Consider the following 20,224-nt stretch of genomic DNA (forward strand, 5'->3'; position numbering starts at 1 on the left):
ACAAGTCAGTCAGCAGTGCCTTTTTGATCAGCAGAGTGTCTTGATCTAAGCCAGGGGTTCTCAACTGAGGGTTGGTGGAGGGGAGGGGATGGGCGAGATGGGTGATGGGTATTAAGGAGGGCACTTGTTATGATGAGCACTGGGTGTGTATGTAAGTGATGAATCACTAAATTCTACTCCTGAAACCAATATTGCATTGTATGTTAACTAACTAGAATTTAAATAAAAAATCAAAAAGAAAAAAAAAAGCCAATGGTTCTCAAAATGTGACCCCTAGATAAAGCAGCATCAGTGTCACCTGGGAACACTGCATTAGAAATGCCAAGTTTCTGGGGCGCCTGGGTGGCTCAGTTGGTTAAGCGTCTGCCTTCTGCTCAGGTCATGATCTTGAAGTCCTGGGATGGAGCCCCCTGCTCAGCAGGGAGTCTGCTTCTCCCTCTCCCTCTGCCCCTCCAGCCCACTTGTGCTCTCTCTCTCTCTCTCAAATAAATAAAATCTTAAAAAAAAAAAAAAAAAGAAAGAAAGAAGAGCCAAGTTTCAGCTCCCACCTAAAAAATACTGAATTAGAACCACCGTGTGTGGGGCCCAGCAATCTGTTTTTTTTTTTTAAAGATTTTTTATTTATTTATTTGACAGAGAGAGATAGAGAGAGCAGGAACACAAGCAGGGGGAGTGGGAGAGGGAGAAGCAGGCTTCCTGCCGAGCAGGGAGCCCGATGTGGGACTCGATCCCAGGACCCCGGGATCATGACCTGAGCCGAAGGCAGACGCTTAACGACTGAGCCACCCAGGCGCCCCCCAGCAATGTGTGTTTTAATGAGCCCTCCAGATGATTCTGGTGCTAGCTAAAGTTTGAGAACCAATGATACCAGCAAACCATCTAGACGGATCCCCTTGCACATAAGGCTGGAGGAAAGAATGATCTACACTGGTGCTTCTCCACTCTTGAGTGTTTGTTCAAAGCAAGGGATCCCAGCCCAGAAAAATGCATACCCACATGGAAGTTTCAGGGCTGGGTGGCCTGGGTGAAAAACCACCACTCTTTGGCAATCCAGAGGCTCTGCTCTTCTCTGGGTCTAAGGCTGACCTGCAGAGAATCTTAGAGCTGAAAGAGACCTTACAGGTTACTTAGTCCAACCAAAGTAGGAATCTGCTCCACAATATCCACAGAGCCTCAGCATTAGCTGGGCCCTTCCAGAGACTGGGAGCTCACCGCTTCCTAAGAGCTTGTTTGCAATTGTCCTCGATTTATTTGGGGAGAGTTAGTGCTTGTTCACTCCTACATAGGTCTAGATCAACCAAGCTCCAATAACTTGGTTGAAATAGGCTTATAAACCCCAACTAAAGGAAGTATGTGACTGCCCTAAGTGGTAGAAATGAATGCGGTATTTTTAAAATAACCTATCTCAGTGGTGGTGATGGAATATCCTCCTTTACATTGATCCGAAATCTACCTCCCTGCAACCTCCCATCCGCACCCTGGTTTCGGCTTCGGAGCCACAAGGAGCAAACCCAAGGTCTTGCTTAACAAAAGACAGCGTTTACTCTTCATGGGCCTCGCTTGGCGCCGCAGCTCAGGGAGGGTGGTCTCTGGCTACCCTCAGCCGCCGGTTCAGAAGATGCAGGTGCAGCCCACCGCAATGGTCTCCATGACGGCGCGCTGGCGGCAGGGCCCGGGGCGTGGTGGCAGCGGGCAGAGGCGACGGCGCACTGGCACCTGGCTGAACACGGGCACGCTCACCATGCTGCGGTCCTCCTGCATGGTGAAGGGGTTCACGCAGCCCAGGCACAGGCACCGCGCCTCCGGCAGGTCCGCAGGGATGCGGCTCGGGTCGTGGTTGATGCTGCAAGAAGGCAGGAGAGAGCCCTGAGTGGCAGGTGCCCAGGACAGGGCAAACCCGTGCCCATGCCCCACGCCCCTACCTTTCCTAACTGGGGTTTTCAGCCCCGCAGCCAGGCTGTGCTCTGCTGGGGCCTGGGCAGTGATGAACTCCGGGTTCCAGGTGAGAAAACCGAAGATCTTAGAAGGCAAGCCCGCCCCAAGGTTATCCAGGCTCAAGGTCACCAGTCAGTCACCCAGTTCCCTTCCTTCATCCCCAGTACTAGATTGTACTGTGGGATCGCAAAGAAGCCAACGCTTTCTCTGTCTCGCGCCCCCTCCCCCGCCACGTGTTTATGTTTACATATAACTTCATCCACGGGAAATGACGTAGGAGCATGTTGATGCCTAATCCTCACCAGAAGAGGAGTCAGGAGGCCTGGGTTCTATTCTGACGGCGTTTCTCTTCATTCAAGACATGCTTTTCACACACCCACTACGTGAGTGAATCTGTCCTAGGCATGACGTGTTCACTGATGGACAGCACACACAGGTTCCCTCCTAGAGCTGAGAGTATAGGGACTTGCTTTGTGACCTCGCCTTCCTTGTGCCTCAGCTTTCTCGTCTGCTAAATGGGAGGGAGGGAGTTTGTGGACCTGCAGAATCTGCATCACTCAGGAGCTTATTAGAAATGCAAAATCTTGGGGCGCCTGTGTGGCTCAGTCTGTTGAGCGTCTGCCTTCAGCTCAGGTCATGATCTCAGGGTCCTGGGACCCTGCATCGGGCTCCCTGCTCAGCGGGAAGCCTGCTTCTCCCTCTCCCACTGCCCCTGCTTGTGTTCCCTGTCTCACTGTGTCTCTCTCTGTCAAATAAATAAATTAAAATCTTAAAAAAAAAAAGAAAGGCAAAATCTCATCCCTACCCCAGATCTCCTGAGTCACAACCTGCATTTTTATAAGATCCCCCCCAAAAATCAAGGGCACAATAAAGTTTGAAGCCCAGGTTTGTGGGATTTTAATGGACTCTTCTAATGGCCACATTCCAGATAACACATTCCACATGTGGCTATTTAAATTTAACTCAATCAAAATTTGTCAACTATACTTAAATAAATAAATCTAAAATAAATGAAATAATCAAAATGAGTTTCTCAGTTGCACTAGCTACATGTCAAGTGCTCAATAGCCACATGAAGCTAGTCACCATCACAGAAAGTTCTGTTGAACATGCTCTTCTAGAGTCTTGGGACCTAAGATGTGCAGCTAAAAAGTATTTGGCCTGGGTGCACCTGGTGGCTCAACTGGTTAAACATCCGACTCTTGGTTTTGGCTCAGGTCATGATCTCAGGGTTGTGAGATCAAGTCCCACTTTAGGCTTCACACTCAGCAAAGAGTCTGCTTGAGATTCTCTCTCTCCCTCTTCCTCCGTCCCTCCCCCTGCTCCCTCTCTCACTCTCTCTCTCTCAAATAAATCTTTAAAAAAAAATCTTTGGCCTGATTTGTGAGTGAGGACCCCTCCAGGTTAGTCTATTTCTTCGTTACTCATTTAGCACACACACATTCGGCCCCTCCTGTATGCCAGGGTCTGTGCTTAGAAGGAAAGCTACAGTCGAGGTGAGACATCAGCCCTATCATGTAGGGGCGGCAGGTCCTAACTTGCAAACCTGGCTGGGCACCCTCATCACAGGGAGATGTATAAAATACACTACATCAAAATAAATAAATAGAAAGAAAATCTGAAGAAAAAAAATACCACTTTCTGCGCCTCTCCCCGGAGACTGTGATCGAGTGGGCCACTCGAATCCTTACATGACTCTGATGCAGGCCCTGGGAAGGTGCCAGTCGAACGTGAGACAGATGCTGACACAGCAACTTGATGCCTCCTGCAAGAACTGGGACTGGGAGCAAGTGAGAGCCTTGCAAGCCCTTAGCGGGCATGTGAACCACAATCCCTGGGCTTTGCCTCCATAGCTCATTTAATAACAAGCCTATAAAACCTATGAAGTGAGACTCTTTTTTTTTTTTTAAGATTTCATTTATTACCTGACAGAGAGAGAATGAGAGAGAGAGAGCACATGAGAGGGGGGAGGGTCAGAGGGAGAAGCAGACTCCCCGCCGAGCAGGGAGCCCGATGCGGGACTCGATCCAGGGATTCCAGGATCATGACCTGAGCCGAAGGCAGTTGCTTAACCAACTGAGCCACCCAGGCGCCCGAAGTGAGACTCTTAACTATGGGAAAGAAACTGAAGGTTACTGGAGAGGAATTGGTTGGGGATTGGGGTAACTGGGTGACAGGCATTAAGGAGGGCACGTGATGTGATGAGCACTGTGTTATAGGCAGCCGATGAATTACTGAACTCTACCTCTGAAACTAATGATGTACTATATGTTGACTAATTGTATTTAGATTTTTAAAAATGAAAAAAAAAAAAAAAAAACCCACCTATGAGTATGAACCCGTATCACCGCCACTTATGCTGAGGAACCTGGGGCTCAGAGAGGCTAAGCCTGCCCTGTTCCACACAGCCGGTAAGAAGCAGAGCAGCCGGGATTCACAGCAGGTGCTCAGGCCTCTGAATCCAAGGCCTGTGACAGTGATGGGGACGGTAGGCACCGTGTGTGGCTCGCCCCTGGCTGCCCAGCCCAGCTTACCTGTAGCCCCAGGGCGACAGGCTCCTCTTGTTGGACAGCCACAGCTGCAGGTTGACCTCGCACTTCCTCTTGGCCAGCTCGGAGCTGTTCCTCAGCTGGGCCACCATCTCCCCGAGGTTCCTCTCGTACTCCTCCATGCGGGCGTACGGCTTCGCCTGGGACACCAGGTCCAGCGGCACCTGGTGAGGCCCTGGAGCCAGGGTGCCAGGCCGCCCTGGCCCCTTCCTCTTGCCTTTGGGGTTCCTGGGCTGGCCCAGCCCCAGGAAGATGGAGAGGGTGAGAAGGAACAGCTGGGGAAGAAGGCCACATGTCAAAGGTAGGAGAGCCTGGTCTCCCGCTCTGGGCCAAGGCTCAAGGCCCAAGAAGGAGAGAGGGAAGAGAGCCTCTGTGGGGACCACCCTCACCTGCCATGCGTGGCCTGGTCCCGCGAGGCCACCACACGTGTACCACAAGTGTGTGTATGTACCATAGTCATCGCTAAGTCCTACCTGAGGCACCTCTCAAACATCTCACCACACTTCCACTTCTCTGGGCAACCATCCTCACTTCCCTCAAAAGCTTCCTACCTGGGCTCCCCACATCCTCCCTGGCTCCTTCAATCTGTTCTCCATACCAGGGCCAAGGACAGGTGTTTGAAATGTAAATCTGATCATGTCACCCTCCAGCTTAGCAGTTCACCTTCAGGATAACAACACCCCGACTCTGCCACACGGTCTGACCTTTACCTCCACAGACCACCCCTGATTCCTCTCACACCTGTGCGCCAGCCTCTGGCCTTCTCTGAAGCCCTTCTTCCCACCATGATCCTTCCTGCCACAGGGACTTTGCACAGGCTGCTACCTGCAGAGTCGTGCCTCCCCTCACCTTCTAAATGCCTCTTAGCCCTCATGTCTCAGCCCAGTGTCATGTCCTTAGGGATGCCTCAGTGGACTTTCTTGGGCTCCCAACACCACACGCCCCTTGCGTGACTGTAGACTTATTGTGTGTGCGTGGCTCTTTTATACGGCCGTCCCCCACCAAGCACAGACTTCGTGTGGACAGACATTGCAACAGTTTCCACATAGTGTCTCAACCCCCGTGACTGGGTCAGTGAACGGCTGTCACCAGCCCTGCCCTTCTGTAGCTCACCGTCTGGGATGGGGAGCACACAGTAGACAAGAAACAAGCCCCTAAATCTCTTGGGGCTTGTTGTTGAAGATGATGAGGTGGGCTGCATGTGGCTGGGGATCAGGGACACCTGCTTAGCCGGTGCAGTGGATTGGTCCCCCAAGGCCTTTCTGGGGACCAGGCATGTAGGTGAGGTCTGAAGCATAAGAGGGAGGCAGATGTGGGCAGAGGGAGTCTAAATATCTCACAGGGACGGGGGGGCAGTGTGAAAGGAGGTTTGAGTTGGTGAAGAGCTGTGCTGGGGAAACCATGAGGCTGAAATAAGAGTATGCGGAGGAAGCCGGCGGGGCGGGGCGGGGGGGGGGGTGAGGCGGGGGGAGGGGGCTGTGAGACTAAGGTGGGGAATCAGGCAGGTCCCGGCTGAGGATCCCCGTTGGACGCCATGACACCTGTGCTCCCCTCCTTCGCGCCCAGCCCTCTGCCTGCCGCCCACCATCCACGCCTCACCCACTTGTATCCAACCGTCGTCCTCCTGTTCCCACAGAACTGGGAGCGTCGGGAAAGGCTCTGGCTTGCTCAGGAGAAGCCCCCGGGGCCTGGCAGTACCCAGACTCCTCAGCAAGCCCAGGAGACAGACCAGAACTTGGGTGGGGCCCAGGGCTCGCCAGAAGGGAGGAACCTTCAGGAGGGTTTCATCTGGTCCCTGAATCTAACCAGGCTCCTACCTGCCCTGAGTCACTCACCTCACCACCTGCACGGCCCACGCCTGAACTATCCAGGCTACCCAGCAAGTCTTGACCCTTGGAAACAAGTTTCAGCATAGCCCCTCCTGGCAGCACCACTGCCTGGCCCCAAATCCACCACAGAGACTCAAGTCGCTAAATTCTTCCTTTTTGGTCCTGGATTCCGGTGCAGAAAAATGTCTCCTTAACTGTTGGCTTTCCCATCTGAGCGTCTCCCGTGGGGTTCTGAAACTCTGGCTCTCCATTCAGAGAAACCCAGAACAGAATCAAAGTCCCCTTCCCTGGGAAAAAGAATCAAAAAGGACTCGCCCAAGGTCACACGGCCTGGATCTCAGGACCCCGGGGACTCTTTGGAAAAACCCCTGGTAACGGAGTTTGCCAGGATCTGCCCCGATGGCTTCGGCCTGAAAGGGCCTCACTGCGGACGGGCTGAGCCCGGTTCAGGAGCCCGAGCTGCTGGCCATGGCTGCAGGCTCTGAGACCAGTCTCTGTTTCTCTCTCACCCTGGGGGAGACGGCCGAGGGAGAACTCGCCTCTGCAGATTCCAAGCCAAACAGAGGCAGCCATTAATCAATAGGAAAGAAGTAACGAAACCCTCAGGCCCGAAAATGGGGTGGGGGGGTTGGGGGGGGAGCGCCACGTACCAGGTTGTGCGGCCAGTCCATCCCGCGAGCCAAGCGGCTGGCCTGCAGCTGCCGCCTGCCTGGAACCCCAGATGCCTTCGCCAAGAGAATGGCAGCAACAGGATGGAGCGAAGCAATTATAGCTCGTCAGGGGGCTGCTGGGGGGTGGCTGGGTGGGCTCGTCATCAGCTGGGAGCCTCGGGCCCCCAGCTGGCTGGGCCTGGCGCAGTGGCAGGCGGCGAGGGGTGTGGGGGCAGGCCAGGAGCCGGGCCAAGGTGCCCAGGGGCTGTTGACTGAGGGACAATGCCCTGTGTGTCTGGCGGGGCTCTGGCGGGTGGCACCTCCGCCTGTGGCCTGTGGCTAGCCACCCCGCCAGCACCCGCAGGGCCGGCTAAGACAATCAGCTTCGTTTGCTTTGGGGATGGTGAGGGGGTGAGGGTGGAGGAGGGATAGGCTGTCTGTTGGTCAGGAGAGCAAATGTTCTCCAGTGTGCCAGCCAGGAGCAGGACATAGGCCCCATCTCCCAGGGAAACAGCCTCAGGCACCCCGGCCTCAGCCAGCCTCAGGTGAGTTCCGTGGCCCCGGGGGGGTCGGAGTCCCACCCACGTAGTTCACTGGCAGGGAAACTGAGGCCAGGGCGAGGAAGGGACGTGTCTGGGATGACACAGTGGGTTAGAGATGACAGAGCTGGGATTCATACCTGGTCCCGGCGCAGGGCCCTATCCCCCACCCCGGGCTGTTTGTCTTGGGATATTTTCTGCAGGGTTCCAGCCTGCCGTGAGCGTGTTTCTGAATCTGTGCTCTCACCGGGCTAAGTCACAATTCGTGAGGACTTCGTGGCTGCTTGTTCTGGCCTTCCCGACGTCGTGCTCCCCACCCTGTGCAGAGGGTCTTCGCTCCAGGGGCCTGCCCCTGTGTGGCTGTCCGTGACTTTGACTCTGTCTCAGCCTTGGTTTCCTTCTCTGTAAAATGGGAGTCATACCTAGGAATCAGCAGTGGCCTGACCCCTTTTTTCCTGAAATCTCTCCGAGTCTCCCTTCCTACTTCTCTAGAATGGGGGTAATTGTAGTGGCCACTACTTGGGGCTGTTAAAAGGAGTAAAAGGAAATAAGCCATGTTTAACGGCTGGTACAGTACCTGACATGTAGAAAGTGCTCAATAAATACTTAGCTGATTATGATGAAATAATCATATAATTGTAACTGCAAACATGAGCGGTTCTAATTAGCATTAGAGCCAGCAGGGTTCTCATTGCTCAGTCAACTCTCCTTCCTTACCCCTCGCGCCCACCCTCCCGAGAGAGCTCTGGGCTTCACAGGCTCCCGCCACAGTGTGGTGAGCTCGGGTGAGCCCAGGGTCTACGGGGCCTGGAATCCCACGCTGAACTGACCAGCCCCGCGGGTCGAAGTCTCTCACCTCAAGTGAACAGCCCAGGAGCGAGCCAGTCCACCCAGGGAGGCGGAGGAGGGGTGGGAGGGAGCGTGCAGAGGACAGGGAGGGACACCGTGAGCAAACATCTAGGACTGCACCGTCTTGTTGAGGGCCAGTCCTGGCCATTTACAGGAATTGGGTGAGGGGGAGAACACAGAGTGCGACGCGCTCCTGAATGTCACAAGATTAATCTGCCCGGGGCAGGTTTCCACAGCATAACTGAGAAACTGGCTGAGGCTGGAGCGCATCGAGAGATACCACCATATTTGGTCAAATACTAGACAGGACTCTATTCTATCACTGGAAACTCCAGAGGGAGGGGGACTCTGAAAATACCTCCTCGGGCAGCAAGGGCCCCCACTCCCATCCCGGGCTGCCCGAGCCCCACTGCCACTGTCCTCAGAGCGAGCGTGAAGGGGTGAGGGATGCGGGCAGCCTCCTCGCTGCCCCTCTGCTGCTGGCGGAGCGTCCGACCAGCACACGGTTGGCGGGACCCCACTCCCACTGTGGCACCCACAAAAAGGGAAATTAAAAGGCAGGGACCTGGCTGCCAGGGGTTTCCTCTGCTTCCCAGGACCCCTGAAACCACCACACTCTCCTACCTGCTGGCCACACACACCCTCGCTTCTGTATCCCCAAGTCAGGACTTAGCTTCTCGGCTTCCAGCTTCGGTGCTTGTCCATATAGATTCCCGGCTCCCAGCCTCGGAGCTCTGACAACGCAGGCCCGGGAATCTGCACCTAACAAGGAGCCAGTCTGGGAACTACAGGAGTCCTTACCCATCCCCTTCTCGTTCCCCGACCCCACCCCTACTTTAGCACAGGAGATGGAGGCCTAGGAGGGGTGGGCCTCATCCAAGGTCACAGGCCTGTTGGTGCAGAGCCGTGGGGGAGGCTGGTTAGAGCGCATCTCAGTCTCCTAATTCTTACTACTCTTCCCCCGAAGTTTACACCTACAGCTCCGGGCCAGGCTGGGACTCCGGGGGGAGTGGGGGGACTCCTCCCAGTGGGGAGGGGGATCTGTGGGGTACCCAGACAGGTGCTTGGGGAGTCACGGATGGGCCCAGTGACCATCAATGGGTTTCCCATTCCCGGGCCATCTCAGGCCTGGAAGATAGTCCCTTCTTCCAGCCTAGGTTTCTAGAAACCACTGAAGGGTCATCTGCCCTCAGGGATGTCCTAAGTGTGAACCCTGGCCCACCACCCTGGCGGACCACTGAGGGACGCAACCCGGGCCTGAGGGGGGGGCGGAAGAACTTGGGCTTCAGGGGCTTCTGCGTCACAGCGAAGTTGGGGTCATCAGCACTCCTGAATGAGGGAAGGGGCGGATGGGCTGGAGAGGGAGAGGCAGCGGGGTGTCTAGCTCAGCGCCACAGGGGCCCTCGGAGGCAGGGCCCGCCGTGAGTGGTGCTGTGCTTACCACCAGGTGGCACCACCAGAAAGCCAGACAGCCCCAAAGAGGACAGCAAGCCCTGAGGGAACTTCATGCCGCCCTTCCCCCCCACCCCCCACCCCCCACCCCCGCCCTTCCCTGGAATGGGCCCTGGCGCTGAAAATGTGGGGACCAGGGGAGGGGGCATGAGTCCCGTGCCTGCCCCTGGCCTTCCGAGCGACCCTACTGTTAGGGTCCAGCTCCAGGGACAGCTCCCATGTCAGAGCAGGAACGGCACAGCCAGCAAGAGTGAGGGGGCAGGATGAGGGGGGGCTTCTGTCTGCTGTGTGAGTGATCCCCTTCACGTGGAGCATCTACCAGGTGCTAGGCCCTAGGCACTCGTCAGCTAGACATCGTCATTTACAGAAAAGAACAATGAGTAATAATAACAGCTACTGCTTAATATCTACTCACTGACTGCCAGGCACTGTGCCAAGTCCTTCGTGTGCATTGGGTCATTAAATCCTCCCGGCCATGCTGGAGTGAGGTCCTAATTTTATCCCTCGTATACAGGTGGGGAAACTGAGGCTCAGGGACCCCAAAGTCACAGAGCATTCAAAGGAAGTCTGTCTGATTCCCGTACATGCTGTTCCTTGCAGGGGAGGATGGAAAGGAGCGGCGATGTCCAGCCGCTCACCAAGGAGGGGCTATGCTTGCCTCAGCCTCACCCTGACATCCTCAAACGACCCGGACCATGAATGCTGGGGAGGTCACTGCACCCAAGCCCAAACCAGAGTCCTCAAGGGGATCTGAGAGCTCCGAGGGTGTGAGCACGGCACCCAGCAATGTTCCTGGCATTCACAAGATATTGGATGCATTGACTCAAACCAGATGTCTGTAATATGGAGGGGTAATGCTGGAATGGAGAATGGGAGGCCAGGGCAGCGGGGACCTGTAGGACGGGGGATTGCCCGGGACTAAGAGTTCAGACTCTAGAGATTGACAGACCTGAGTTTGAATCCTGCCTCTACCAGTCCACAGCTGTGTGACCTTGGGATGGTCGCTTGACTTCTCTGAGCCCTAGTTTCTTCTGCACAGCAGAGAGAATAATGACTTGGCCTGGCTAGCATGTTGTGAGGATCAGATGAGATACTGCATGTGAAAGCAGTTAGCAGAGCGCCTGACAAAAGTAAATGCTCAATTAAAGGTGCTGCTGTTGTCACTGCTCTTGTGAAAACACATTTTGATTTGGGCCTTCAAGTATGCTTCTGGGAGCGTTCTTAGGTGGGAAGGACATTGTGAGGTGGGAACAAGGATAGAACCTGCAGAAGAACGCAGCGGCCCCATTGCCAGTGGGCTCACCCTGGAGCCAGGAGGACCTGTGGGAGTCAGTGTAAAGACTTGCCCAAGTGGACCCAGTAAGGGCTGGGGAGGCGGGAGACTAAGAGGAGCCTCCGTTGCGAGATGGAGCGGGGCTGTGGCCAGGAGGGCTCATCCTGCACAGGAGGTCTTGGCTCTCCTGCCATGGGGCCCACCCCGGCGCCACCCTCCTGGGTAGGAGTCTTTCTCCCAGGCCCATATTTGCACAAATGCCTGCCTCACTGCTCACTCCAGAGACCCAGCCAAGAGGCACTATTTTAAGCTCCCTGGACGGGAACGCTGTTGGTGGGAGCAGACCCAGCCAGCAAGCTCCCAGTTCTCAAAAAAGGGAAAGGTCTGGGTGAGCGGGCGGCCCCTGAGGTGGGCCGGGGGGCCGCCACACCCACAGGGTCCTCTGCCCAGGCCAGGAGCCCATGCCTCCTCCCCCGTGGGGGGCAGTCAAGAAAATGGGAGTCGGGGTAGGACTCTAAGAGGTGGACTTGTGCTCTGGGACTGGGTGGCTAAGGTGTCCCTGCTGCCCAGCAGCCAGCCCTGAAAACACCAAGCTCGCGTTTCCGAATTACAGATCGACTCCCCCCCGGACCTCGTCCCTTGTTAGCGCTTACCCGTGGCCCCTCAGAGCCAGGGTGTGTCTTGTGTAGCCACCAACAGCGAAGGATCCCCATTTAAAGCATCTCCACTGGACACCCTCATAGCAGGCAGATCTTTTCTGAGGACATACATCCTACTCTTTAAAGCTCTCGTGGTTGAAAATAATAATGATGATTATAAAAGTTTTATCTTTCATTATGCTGAAGTACCCTCTTACAATGCAATATGGTGTAGTGGGAGATGGCCGCCTTCAGAAATGGTGGTCGGACACTTGCCCAGCCCCTCATATGCGGACACGTCCACTTCTCCTAACTTCAGTGAGCCCCCGTATCTTCCTAGGTTTGCTTAAATTTATCATAAAAATTATGATTTGCCAGGGCGCCTGGGTGGCTCAGTCGGTTAAGCAGCTGCCTTCGGCTCAGGTCATGATCCCAGGGTCCTGGGATCGAGCCCCGCATTGGGCTCCTTGCTCAGCGGGGAGCCTGCTTCTCCCTCTCCCTCTGCCTTTTGCTCTGCCTGTTTGTGCTCTGTCTCAAATAAATAAAATAAATTAAAAAAAAAAACGATTGGGTGCCTGGGTGGCTCAGTTGGTTAAGCGACTGCCTTCAGCTCAGGTCATGATCCTGGAGTCCCTGGATCGAGTCCCACATCGGGCTCCCTGCTCGGCGGGGAGTCTGCTTCTCCCTCTGACCCTCCCCCCTCTCATGTGCTCTCTCTCATTCTCTCTCAAATAAATAAAATAAAATCTATATAAAAAAATGATTAAAAAGTTATGATTTGCCTGGCACACAGCTGGTACTTAATATTTGGCAAATTTTGGCTGTTTTTATTGTCATTTGGTTGGTTTTGTGTATGCTCTCTTTGCTTTTCGATGGTGAAAAAACAGTATAGACTAATATTTAAAGCATGGACTTTGAACCAGAGTGACCTGAACCCCAGCCCCTGCATACAACAGCTGGGTTACCTTGGGCAAGTGACCTAACTTCTCTGAGCCTGTGTGTGTCCTCCCGGAAAGCAGGGGGATTTAACAAGATGATGCATGTAACGTGCCTGGCACAGTGCAGTGCTCAGTGAATGGCCCTGCTATTATTCTGTTGTACAGATTATTCTTTGCTCTTGCTCAGCCAGTTTGCAGAGAATAATTCTGGTCAGCTCTTCTAGAACTTTTTAACTGCCAGAGTCCCAGGCATAGAATGGACTGCCCTGGGAAAAAGTGAGCTCCCCATCGGCCGAGTTGTTTTAGTAGGGGCCAAAGGCCAGTTGGGAGTGGTATGAGGGAGATTCAAGAAGAGGAAAGGGGGGCCTGGTTGGCTCAGTCAGTAGAGCATGCGACTCTTGATCTCACTGTCATGAGCTCAAGCCCCACACTGGGCCATGGAGCCTACTTAAAAATAAAAATAAAGGGTGCCTGGGTGGCTCAGTTGGTTAAGCGACTGCCTTTGGCTCAGGTCATGGTCCCGGAGTCCTGGGATCGAGTCCCACATCGGGCTCCCGGCTCAGCGGGGAGCCTGCTTCTCCCTCTGACCCTCTCCCCTCTCATGCTGTTTCTCTCTCTCTCTCAAATAAATAAATAAATAAAATCTTTAAAAAATAAATAAATAAAAAATAAAAATAAAAATAAAAAAGAGGGAAACGCTGGGCTTGTTGAGTTTTAAAAGTTCCCTTCCAACCCTGAGAGGTCTGAGTCCTATGTCCGAGGCCTCAGGTTCCCAAGTGGGGCTGTCCTGCCTGTCTCCACTTGTCCAGACCTGGAACAGGAAGGAGCCCAAAGAGGCCCATGAGGGATATGGACTAAACAGCCTGTCCCCGGGGCAGACAGAGGCGCCGGGCCCCCTGCCCACCAGCATATCCTCCCCTCAGTCCCAGGGGATGTTTATCCTTTGCTCAGAGTTTATAGGACGTCTGGACTTACAAGATCCAGAGTCCTGACTTTTCTGTGAAAGCTGTCAGCCCCTCCTCCTGCTGGGTGGGTCTGCGTCTATTTTGTGTGGGAGGCCCCATCCTCCAGCAGAAGCAGGAAAAGGGTACAGCAGGAGAAATGTTCTCTTCAGACCCCCAGAGCTCAGACCTGGTGGAGGAAGAAGCCTGGCCCTAGGGAGAGGTGGGAGGGAAAGAGGTTGGTGTCTCCCAGCTGTTTATAGGAGAGGAGTCCTCCAGGGGAGGCAGGTGGAGAGGGGAATTCCTTCATAGCTTGCGTTCAAAGGCCTGCTCCCCAAACACAGCTGAAAGGCATGGTACTTATCAGAGTCTGCCTCACATATTGGCTTCTGTCACTGGCTCAAATAGCCATGTTTTCATTGTGTTTATTTTGGTGTCTGTGTGAGTGTGAATTTGTGGATGGGGTCTTGCGTGTGCGTGTTTTGGAGTCATCAGGTGGGAGCCTCTTGGGGGACAGGCAGTGAGACATGTCCCACTGCCCTTCAGCAAGGAGCCTGGATGGCCATAACCATGCCTCTGTGCCCAACCTGTCTCCCTACCCGGAAACCAGCCTCAGAAACATACAGACTCCTAGGGCTCCCTGCAGAAGGAGGTCTGAACCTCCTGTCTCTGTGGTATAAACCTGTTAGCTGAGGATAATGAGAAGCTACCCCAGGTGGGATCTTAAATATTGTGCCCAGGATGCTCTGTAAGTTTCCATGAGCTGTGACCTTAAGGTATGGGCCGTGAAGAGCCTTGAGAGTTCTTGAGGAGGGTCCACTCACTTCTTGACAGATACATAATGTGCCAGGCACTGTGCTCAGCACTGAGCATACAGCAGGGAATAGCTAAAACAGTTCCTGAGCTCATGTTCTTAAAGAGGATGATGGAGACAACAATATTGAGATTTTAGGACCAGGCTTAGGGACTATGGCCGGGCGCCCCTCCTCTCAGTCTCTTATACCTCCTGCATCTGTGAGTATGGCTGGAACCCAGGACCTCAGCTCGCAGGGCATGTGGAAGAAGGTACAATGTCTCCATAATGTAACATCTTGCCAAATTTCTATTGAAAGTTCGGTTCTCATAAATTTTGTATTTGTGAGAGAAGAAGAAATGGTTGGTGGGAAATCCGACCACGTCCAAAGTCTGGTTCCCAGGAAAGAAGCCTCCATAATTGTTCTAATGTTAGAAGATAGTTTCGGGGCGCCTGGGTGGCTCAGTCGTTAAGCGTCTGCCTTCGGCTCAGGTCATGATCCCAGGGTCCTGGGATCGAGCCCCGCATCGGGCTCCCTGCTCAGCGGGAAGCCTGCTTCTCCCTCTCCAGCTCCCCCTGCTTGTGTCCCCTCTCGCGCTGTGTCTCTCTCTGTCAAATAAATAAAATAAAATCTTAAAAAAAAAATTTAAAAAAAAGAGATAGTTTCAAAGGGCACCTGCCTAGCTCAGTCAGAGAGCATGTGACTCTTGATCTCAGGGTCATGAGTTCGAGCCCCATGTTGGGTATAAAGCTTACTAGAAAAATAAATAAACTTAAAAAAAATTTTTTTAAGACAAATTCAAAGTTTCTGGCCCCGGGAGACAGTGGTGGTGCAGCCTGAGGACCCAGGCAGACACTGCCAATAACTGCCCGGCGGTAAGAGTGATGGCTTTTGTGTGTGGATAGCACCCTACAGTTTACAAAGCCCAAAATATAAAGATTTTTACAAAAGAGGAAAACGAGGCCCAGGGAAGGGAAACATAGTGAGGAGAAAAGGGGCAGAGCATAGGATGAAAGCCTGGGTCCCTGAGGTCATTTTTGACCACACCCTAACCTTTGCCCAGTTTAGGGAATGAGGAATGAGCTTTGGATCGAGGCATTGGGTAGAGGTGGACCCCCGGGTCAGTAGGCTGTGTACACAGAGCACCAAAGTCCATCCAAATTCTCTTTGCCATGGCTAGGCTGTGCTCTGTGAAGAAGCCTACACTGAAGGGAAATGTGTCTGGCAAGAGGGCTTGGTGCCAGGCGGACATGTTTTCTGAGTCAGCTCTGGAGAGAATTCTAGGGTCGGGCTGACCCCAGTCTCTCTCTCCCCCAGTAATGCTCTCTTGGAAAAACTGGGATTGTTTGGCTCTTCAGCTGGTGATTACATAGCTGTGTCCACAGTATTTGTCTTCCATATTGGGATTCCCTTGCATTCTATCTCATTATCTCAACCCCAGGCCTAGCTCTGACATTATCTTTCCAGAATTCCCTACAAATATTGCATGTTTTAGACTGTTTCTTCAAATCTCAGGATCAGCAGGACCTTACAGTCATTTTGCTGTCTTCTCAAGGATACTCCTAGGAAATGCTCCCAAGTCTCTTATTAGGCTCCGCTTGATTTAAATGTCTACCTCCTTGCTCCCTCCATCTCCTGATGACAAATTTGCTCTTTGAGAATATACAGAACAAAGCTGCTCCTTCTGCCCTATGACGAGCAGTGTCGGTCAGGATGGGCCACGTTGTGCTGCCGTAATAAACAACCCCCAGATCTCAGAGACTCACTCCACCTCTGTTACAAGTCCCGTGCAGGCTACTAGTGTGTTTCTGCTTGTCAGAATCGCTCAGCGACCCAGAGTGATGGATACTTCCACAAGCACCACAACAGGATCAGAGGTTTGGAGGCTGTACATTTATAGAGGTCAAGAATGGGTTTTGGAATCTTTGCTCCAACTGCTTATTTTCTTGCAGCAAATTCTTTCCTCTCCTTAAGTGTCAATTTCTTTTTTTTTTTTTTTTTTTAAGATTTTATTTATTTATTTGACAGAGAGAGAGAGAGCACAAGCAGGGGGAGTGGTAGAGGCAGAGGGAGAAGCGGGCTTCTTGCTGAGCAGGGAGCCCGATGCGGGACTCGATTCCAGGACCCTGGGATCATGACCTGAGCCGGAGGCAGATGCTTAACTGACTGAGCCCCCCAGACGCTCCTTAGTGTCAGTTTCTTATCTATAAAATGAAGACAATGAGAAAGTATCTACCTCACAGATTTGCTGTGAGGTTAACTGGGAGGATGAATATAAGCCCTTGGCATGGGCTCTGGTTCACGGGCAAGAACTCCATGCATGTCCGCTGTTATGATGTTAACATAATATTGTTAACTTACTAGTGGCTGCCGTCTCCTGACAGCACAACCCCCGCTCCTTCCACTGTTCCCCCTCTTGGCCGGTTTGAGTTCCTTGAAAGAGTTAAGGAGTTCTTTTTCCTGCCACAGGTCATTTTCACATTTTTTGTCATGTATTTTATTTCATGAGGGAGGAGCTTGAGCATTCAAAGCTGAGACAGAAAAGGTATAACTATGCGTCTTGCCAACCCCAAACTAGATTTATTCTGTTCAAGGTTCATTACCAAGACCTTTTGGAAAGTCCAGAGACGGGAGGTTGAATTTGGAGAAGAATCCTTGCTTGAGATAAAACCCAGTGGTGGAGAGACACAGGAATCAAACTGTAAACTATCCAAGTTAGAAGAGACTTTTAGAATAAGCAAGTCTCATCAGCTCTTCTCTTTTATAGATGGGGAAACACAAGTCCAGAGATGGAAAGCGACTGATGCAATGTCACACAGCACTTCAGCATAGGAGTTGAGGCCTAAACCCACTCCCCTTAGTCCCCATCTTGGGGCTTTCCACACACCACGGAAGAGGAAGAGGGGACAGCATTCTTTACCGTTGGGATGGAGGATTGGTGGTGTGGAATCTCCTTGGAATTGCGGCTTGTCCTCATTTCATGGAGTTGTGCTCCAGCGGAGTTGTTAAGTTAAGAACTTTATAAACATTACCTTATTAAGGCTTCTTGAAAACCCAAAGTCACAGCTCCTCTGGGTCATGGGACATGCGTTGAGCATCCAGTGAACAAACAAAGGGTAACGTTACATTTTTCACTTCGTTTAGGAAACCTGGCTTCTAATTATAGGATTTGTTTAACAGTCCTGAATGGTTTACGAAGGCATGGATCAGCCTCCATCCTGAGGAGTGTCAGCCAGGGAGACATAGGCAGGGTGGAGTCAGGGAAGGAAGGAGAGGCCTCAGCAGCAAAGGGAGAGATGACAAGCAAGGTCAATTTAAGCCAAGGCCTAGGGGGCATGAATTTTCCCTAATCCCCCCAGCCAGGTTGCTCCCAGTTGGAAATTATCTCCAATAACCATTACCATAACCCTTTCATACAAGGCAAGGAATATGAATGAGCTCTAGGGCAAGCAGGTGAAACAAGGATCACATTACTGTTCAGTGCTCTTAGCATACCCCCTCCCCCTTCCGGGGACATGGGCTAGGGGCTGGCTGGAGCTCCTTGCTTATAGAAATAAATAACTTTAAGTAAGTTCTTTTTTAAAATCTTGATAAATTCTGTAAAATACTATTACATGAATATATTTATTTTCTTAACACAGATAGAAATTAGAAAAGATAGAAGTAAAAGAGAAGTCTCTCATGTTATATATAACTAATAATATAATATGTAACTAAGTCTCTGTGGTTAAGCTCACCATCTAAGGAGGCAAGGGGGTTATCTAAGGGGACTCTAGGGGTGGGGCAAGGGAAAGTCCACCCCACCAATGTAGCCCAAGTCAGGGTACAGGGATCTTGCCAAGCTGCTCCCAGGCCAAGACACGAAAGGTCCAGCCCATCTACCATATAGCCATATTTCCGTCCTCACTCAGGCCTCCATTGCTCAGCCCAGGCCCCAGCCACTCAAAGAAACCCCCCAAACCCTCACCTTGTCCCAAATGTCCCAATGCCTCAGTTCCTGAGTTAGCACACGTGCTCATGCATACATACACACACCCCTCTAAGTCCCTTGGACAACCCAGTTCTGTGATTTCTTAAAGCTAGGTTCATGGTTTCCAAAGTGGGGGGTCATTCAAAGCTCAGGGCAAGTATTAGGGTCTTCTGTTTTTTACTTCTCTCTTCTCTAATTTCTATTTTTTATTTTTTAAGAGAATATGATATATTAGTAAAATAGTACTTTACAGAATTTATAGACATTTATTTTTAAAACAACTTACTTAGGGGGCACCTGGGTAGCTCTGTCAGTTAAGCAACCGACTCTTGATTTCGGTTCAGGTCATGATCTCAGGGTCATGAGCTCGAGCCCCGCATCGGGCTCCCAGCTCAGCAAGGAGTCTGCTTGACATTCTCTCCCTCCCTCTCCCTCTGCTCTTCCCCCCATGCTCTCTCACTCTCTCTCTCTCTCTAAAATAAATAAATAAATCTTTAAAAACAACTTACTTAAAATAAAATATATTTATTTAAAAAAACTGTTGTTTACTTCTAGGGTTTTATGATAAAAAATGTTGAGTTCCCCTGGACTAGGACTTGGAACTTAGTGTTCCTTAACTCTGGTAGAGTGAGGGAACCCCCAGCCTCCAGGATTTCGAGTCCTGCTTGCTCTCCTGAATGGGGAAACAAAAGTACCTCTCATTCTTTCTGATTCTTTCACATTCTGAGCAGCTTGGACATTTAGACACGTGAAGATAGCAAGTAAATAGTAAATTCATTATTAAACTATGGTAAATCCAGGATTTAAACCCAGGTCCAACGGGCTCCAGAGCCGTGCTGGATTCCACCCACTGTGGTGTGACACACTGATTAGTGACATATATCTGTCCCTACTTCCAGCCCCTCACTCGGTACTTTTGCACAGAGTAAGCATCAGACATGTTTACAAAACATTTACAAGGCCCAGGGCTGTGGGACCTACTGTTGGTAATATGGGGTCAACAGCATGAAAGGGGCAGAGCGCTAGTCCACCCTCCATGTCTCCTGTTGTCCCCTTAGTCAGCCCGCCACCTCTGGGGTCCTGTTGGTGTGGGAGAGCTTGGGCTTTGCTTCTTTGTGTATCACCTGCTGGAAGCAGGAAGTTCCCTGAGGCAATGCTGGGGGGCAGGATGCACCTCCTTGGGAGGCTGCTCTCTAGACTTCGGGTTTACTCATGTGCAAAGTGGGACAAAAAGTCTCACCTGTTTGCCTGCCTTGGGGATCCTTGAGAGGATCCACAGAGTGCAGGACAGGGTCTAGGGCAGGGGCCATTGGGGGCAGGTGGTCTGGTAAAGAATAGTGCCGGGGGGAGCCTGCGTGGCTCAGTTGGTTAAGCGACTGCTTTCGACTCAGGTCGTGATCCCAGAGTCCTGGGATCGAGTCCCACATCGGGCTCCCAGCTCAGCAGGGAGCCAGCTTATCCCTCTGACCCTCTCCCCTCTCATGCTGTTTCTCTCCCTCTCTCTCTCAAATAAATAAATAAAATCTTAAAAAAAAAAAAGAACAGTGCCAGGGAAGGAGTGTTGTTCCAGTGGTCTCAGACCCCAGGGAGTGGGGGTACAGGATCTCTACTGCCCAAGTCAAAAGATGGGCCGGTGATAGACTGGCAGCAGGGAAGCCCCCCCGCAACCATCACCAAACACCCCAGAAGTACATCCTCTCTCACCTCCCCCAAAAAAACAGGGTCAAATTGCTCACTCACGCCCTTTCAAAACAGGAAGGCAAGGGATGGAGACTCGGCAGTTCTGCGGACTGAGACTGGGAGGAACAGCAGGGGGGCAGGGGTACACACCCCGTCTTAGAGGTGCTGAGAACCTCAGCCATTGGGC

The 20,224-nt window shown here is 52.2% G+C and overlaps 1 protein-coding gene across 1 annotated transcript; it reads right to left on the bottom strand.

Moving 5' to 3' along the window:
- Positions 1-1,522: 1,522 nt before the first annotated feature.
- Positions 1,523-6,984, bottom strand: LOC118006772 (interleukin-17B-like). The gene is made up of 3 exons (XM_034999540.1): positions 6,964-6,984; positions 4,470-4,957; positions 1,523-1,843 (listed from the first exon to the last, which is right to left on the bottom strand). Exons 1-3 carry the CDS (start codon positions 6,982-6,984, stop codon positions 1,612-1,614), a joined length of 741 nt encoding a protein of 246 aa, XP_034855431.1. The 3' UTR covers positions 1,523-1,611.
- Positions 6,985-20,224: the final 13,240 nt, after the last annotated feature.

Source organism: Mirounga leonina, unplaced genomic scaffold, assembly GCF_011800145.1.
Source record: "Mirounga leonina isolate KUSES-001 unplaced genomic scaffold, KU_Mleo_1.0 Mir_99, whole genome shotgun sequence".
Taxonomy (NCBI): Eukaryota; Metazoa; Chordata; class Mammalia; order Carnivora; family Phocidae; genus Mirounga; species Mirounga leonina.

Excerpts from the sequence above, each read along its gene's own strand:
- LOC118006772 (XM_034999540.1), bottom strand. The coding sequence starts at position 6,984 with ATGGACTGGCCGCACAACCTG. Across the intron at positions 4,958-6,963 it reads TGGACTGGCCGCACAACCTG|GTAGGACTTAGCGATGACTA; the intron begins GTACGTGGCGCT and ends GAGGTGCCTCAG. Across the intron at positions 1,844-4,469 it reads CTGTCGCCCTGGGGCTACAG|CATCAACCACGACCCGAGCC; the intron begins GTAAGCTGGGCT and ends GCCTTCTTGCAG.